This window comes from Teleopsis dalmanni, chromosome 1 (genome assembly GCF_002237135.1).
Source record: "Teleopsis dalmanni isolate 2A chromosome 1, ASM223713v2, whole genome shotgun sequence".
In the NCBI taxonomy this organism is placed as follows: domain Eukaryota; kingdom Metazoa; phylum Arthropoda; class Insecta; order Diptera; family Diopsidae; genus Teleopsis; species Teleopsis dalmanni.
In genome coordinates, this window is record NC_051846.1 from 128,312,736 (window position 1) to 128,317,227 (window position 4,492).

A 4,492-nucleotide genomic window follows, 5' to 3' on the forward strand; every position below is an offset into this window, starting at 1 on the left:
CATGCTAAAGCATTTTGTCTGATTCCTGGCCAAACAAATTTAGTTCTCAACTGTTTACTTGTTGATCTACCTCCAGGATGAGCTAGTCCATGAACCGCATCAAAAACTGCTTTACGAAGCTGCTTAGGAATAAATGGTCTTATGGTTCCAGACGAGATATCGCAATAAATAAATATGTTTTGTTCTGGATCAACGTTAAGTCGCTGTAATTTTAATGAAGAATTGGAATTTTTTAACAAATCTTGAAGTTCGTCATCGTTAGCTTGAGCTTGTTGAATTTCGTGTGAACTGATAATTGTTGGCATGTCAATCTGGTTGATTCTGGACAATGCATCAGCTACAATATTATCTTCACCTTTGACGTACACTATCTCTGTGTTGAATTGTGATATAAAGGACAACTGGCGAAGTTGCCGAGGTGAAGCTTGTTCAGTCTTCCTATGCAATGCATAAACGAGAGGTTTGTGATCGGTTTTAGTTACAAATGGGCGATCTTCTAAGAAGTGCTGGAAAAATTTAACTGCTGAAAACACTGCGAGGAGTTCTCGATCGTAAGTGCTGTAGTTGCATTCAGTTGAATTTAATTTTCTTGAAAATAAACCAATAGGCTTGAATTGACTTTCAACGAACTGCTCTAGAACTGCTCCGATTGCGGTGTCAGAGGCATCTGTTGTGAGAACTAGAGTTGCTTCGGGGTTTGGAAATGACATAAGAGTTGCTTCAGCTAGGCTTTCTTTGCATTTTATGAAAGCTTTGACTGTTTCTGCCGTCCATGGAATTTTTCTTTTATCATTTTTTTTCGAATCTTTTATAAATTCGTTGAGAGGTGCTTGGAGTTTGGCTGCATTAGGTATACATCTGCGATAATAGTTGATTACACCGAGGAATCTTCGTAAATCTTGAATCGTTTCAGGTTGTTTATAGTTGACAATTGCTTGAACACGCTCTTTAGGTGGCTGATAACCATTTTGGTTGATAGTATAACCCAAATATTGTACTTGCTCTTCGCCAAAAACACATTTGCTGACATTAATGACTAACTTATATTCTCTAAGACGCTGACAAACTTGCTTCAGATGCTCTTGATGCTGCTCATGGGATTCTGACATGATAATTACATCATCTATGTAGGCGAATACAAAGTCAAGTCCTCTAAAAACAGAATCGACAAACCTTTGGAAGGTTTGCGATGCATTGCGTAATCCAAACGGCATAACGACGTATTCGTACAGGCCAAATGGGGTATTGATTGCTGTTTTTGGAACATCTTGCGTTGCCATGGGTATTTGGTGATAGGCTTTTATTAGATCTAATGTTGAAAACACCTTTTTTCCATGTAATCTCTGGAAAAGATCTTGTAGTAGTGGTAGTGGATACCTGTCTGGCGTTGTTTTAGCATTTAATTTTCTGTAATCACCACAAACGCGCCAGCCATCATTTTTTTTTGGTACAAGATGAACTGGACTTGCCCACGAACTTCGTGACGCTCTTATGATGCGTTGTTCGAGCATACATTCGATTTCAAGTCGTAGTGCTTTTAGTTTTTCGCCGGCTAGTTTCCTGGGGCGTTCGAAAACTGGGGATCCAGTCGTTTCGATAAAATGAGCAGCTGGAGACTCGGTTTCCGCGAGTGGTGCTGACGTAGGTTTAGTAATGTCAACAAAATCTTTCAATATATTAGAATAAGTATTCTGTTGATTTATGGTGGAGATGCTATGCACAGAAGTTCGTACAATGTTACATTTTGTTGTGAAATTAGTGGTAACGTCGATAAGACATCGGTTACGCAAGTCAATGAGCAAACCAAAATGTTTCAGAAAGTCTGCTCCGATGATGGGCATTTGTACATCTGCAATTGTAAATGGCCATTTGAAGCATCTGCGTAAGTTGAGATCTAGCTGCAGGATCTTTCTGCCGTAGGTATTTATGACGCTTGCATTTGCAGCATACAATTTCATTGCGCTAAGGTTTTGTTTTGTTTGAAAAAGATCTCTAGGTAATACTGATAATATTGAACCTGAATCTATTAACAATTTTATTCTGCTTTTTTTATCATAAATATACAAACGGATTTCTTTTTTTACTGAATAGCTGTCACTTCCCGTTTGCTCTAAGGACAGCTTGTTTAGTTTCCCTGTTTTTGTGTATATGTGCACCCGTCTTCACATTTATTTGCATTTGTGCCAAAACGTTTATGGTAAAAACATATTTTGTTATTCTGTGCAAATGTTTGGTGGAAAGACTCAGGTCTTGCTCGTGCTCTGTTATTTGGTGTTCGCTCATGACTTCTCATGCTGTTGGTGATTTCTTTTACCGCTTCTTGTAAGGCTTGTACTGCTTTCTCCAGTCTATCTGTGCGTTGATCATCAGGAAATTTACTTGGATGTACTATAATGTCATTAACATTACTAGTGGCCATGACACTTTGTACTGGATTGATTTCGATTAACCGATCAGCCATATTTGCTGCTGCCGTGAGACTGCTTTCTACATTGACCGACAGAACGAACTGAACGTTGGCTGGTAGTCGCTTTAACCAGAGTGAACGTAAGACATCTTCTGTTACTTTGTTATCTGCTAAGTCTTGCATTTTGCGTAACAATTGCGAAGGTTTGCTGTCTTCTAATTCAATGTCGTATAGTAAAGTTTGTAACTGTTGTTCTTGCGGTGGTCTTAGACGACTGATAAGACATTCTTTAAGTGTTTTATACTTGTCGGTATCAGGAGGATTTTTGACTATGTCTGAGACATGTTGCAGTAATTCTGGATCAATGTAAGAAATTACTGTCCAATATTTGCTGTTGTCTCCAGTAATCTTCTTGCGATGGAATGCTGCGTCCACTTGGATGAACCACAAGGCTGGATCTTGTTTCCAAAATGGCGGTAACTTAAACTCCACCGACGTTACTTCTTTTTCGTCAGAATGCTCTTGCGTAGCATGACTTGTAGAAGGCTGCTGCTCGGTGTTCATGTTGAAAGTATTTGCTGTGTCGTTTTTACCACGGGGTCACCAATTATAGCTTTCTTTTTCACTATTTGTATAAATGTAAATATTATGATTGCCAGTGCACTTTCTGCACATATAATATTTAATGCAAATAACACAAGAAGTAAAACACGTGTTTTAATTTCTACTTAAGTCTTTATTCGTTCTTTACCCAAAACTCTTAAAAGTAATAATGATACAAAAGAAAACGAAAAACGTTAAGTTGGTTGCTCTTTCTATTTTGCTATCGCTGTTTTTCTTTTTACAACAGATGGCCATGCGAACGTAAAAAATAGTTGATGTTGTTTACAGCCACAAAAGCTTGTCTGCAAGCACCATCTACCGTTCGTATTCGCTTTATGGAATTTATGTATTTGTTGCAAATTAATGAATTAAACAATAAAAAAAGCGACTATCTATCCTTTTAAAAAACATTAATTAAAAAAAATATTATTACAAGAATCACAATGCACATAAAAGCCTTTAAAGATAATAAAACAAACTTTCAATTACAAAACAAATCATAAAAATCGCCTTATTCTTCGAACAAGGCAATTCAATCATATATGAATATTATTATTACCCTTAAAACAGTCATTTGAAAAAAAAATAAAGATGACAAATGTTAAAAAATATATGACTGAATAATTATTTAATAATATCAACTTAATATTTAATTCATATCATACAAATTTCATCAAAAAATATTGGAATGTTTTTTTTGAGGTTATAATTTTTTGCAATCAAATATCTTACCGTGCAAAACCCCGATTGGGATAACCTATATGTCTATATAAAGACGAAGGAGTTTTCTTTCAATATTTCAAAATTCATAATAATCGTATGCACAGTTTTTTTTATAATGATTTTTAAAAAATTTGCATTTGATCAATAAATAAATTGAGTGATAGCGCCGAATGCGGAGTCCAGCAAATTATATGGGCTTGTCTGCAAGCACCATCTACCGTTCGTATTCGCTTTATGAAATTTATGTATTTGTTGCAAATTAATGAATTAAACAATAAAAAAGCGACTATCTATCCTTTTAAAAAAACATTAATTAAAAAAAAATATTATTACAAGAATCACAATGCACATAAAAGCCTTTAAAGATAATAAAACAAACTTTCAATTACAAAAAAAATCATAAAAATCGAACTATTCTTCGAACAAGGCAATTCAATCATATATGAAAATTATTATTTCTCTTAAAACAATCATTTAAAAAAAAAAATAAAGATGACAAATGTTAAAAAATATATGACTGAACAATTATTTAATAATATCAATTTAGTATTTAATTCATATCAAAAGAATTTCATCAAAAAATATTGGAATATTTTTTTTGAGGTTATAATTTTTTGCAATCAAATATCTTACCGTGCAAAACCCCGATCGGGATAACCTATATGTCTATATAAAGATGAAGGAGTTTTCTTTCAATATTTCAAAATTCATAATAATCGTATGCACAGTTTTTTTTATAATGATTTTTAAAAAATTTGC

General features: G+C 34.4%; 1 protein-coding gene across 1 annotated transcript; it reads right to left on the reverse strand.

Annotated features, from left to right (window-relative positions):
- Positions 1-2,125: 2,125 nt before the first annotated feature.
- LOC119666051 lies at positions 2,126-2,971 on the reverse strand. Its single transcript, XM_038075324.1, has one exon. The coding sequence runs from the start codon at positions 2,969-2,971 to the stop codon at positions 2,126-2,128; it is 846 nt and encodes a 281-aa protein (XP_037931252.1).
- Between the last annotated feature and the right edge of the window lie 1,521 nt (positions 2,972-4,492).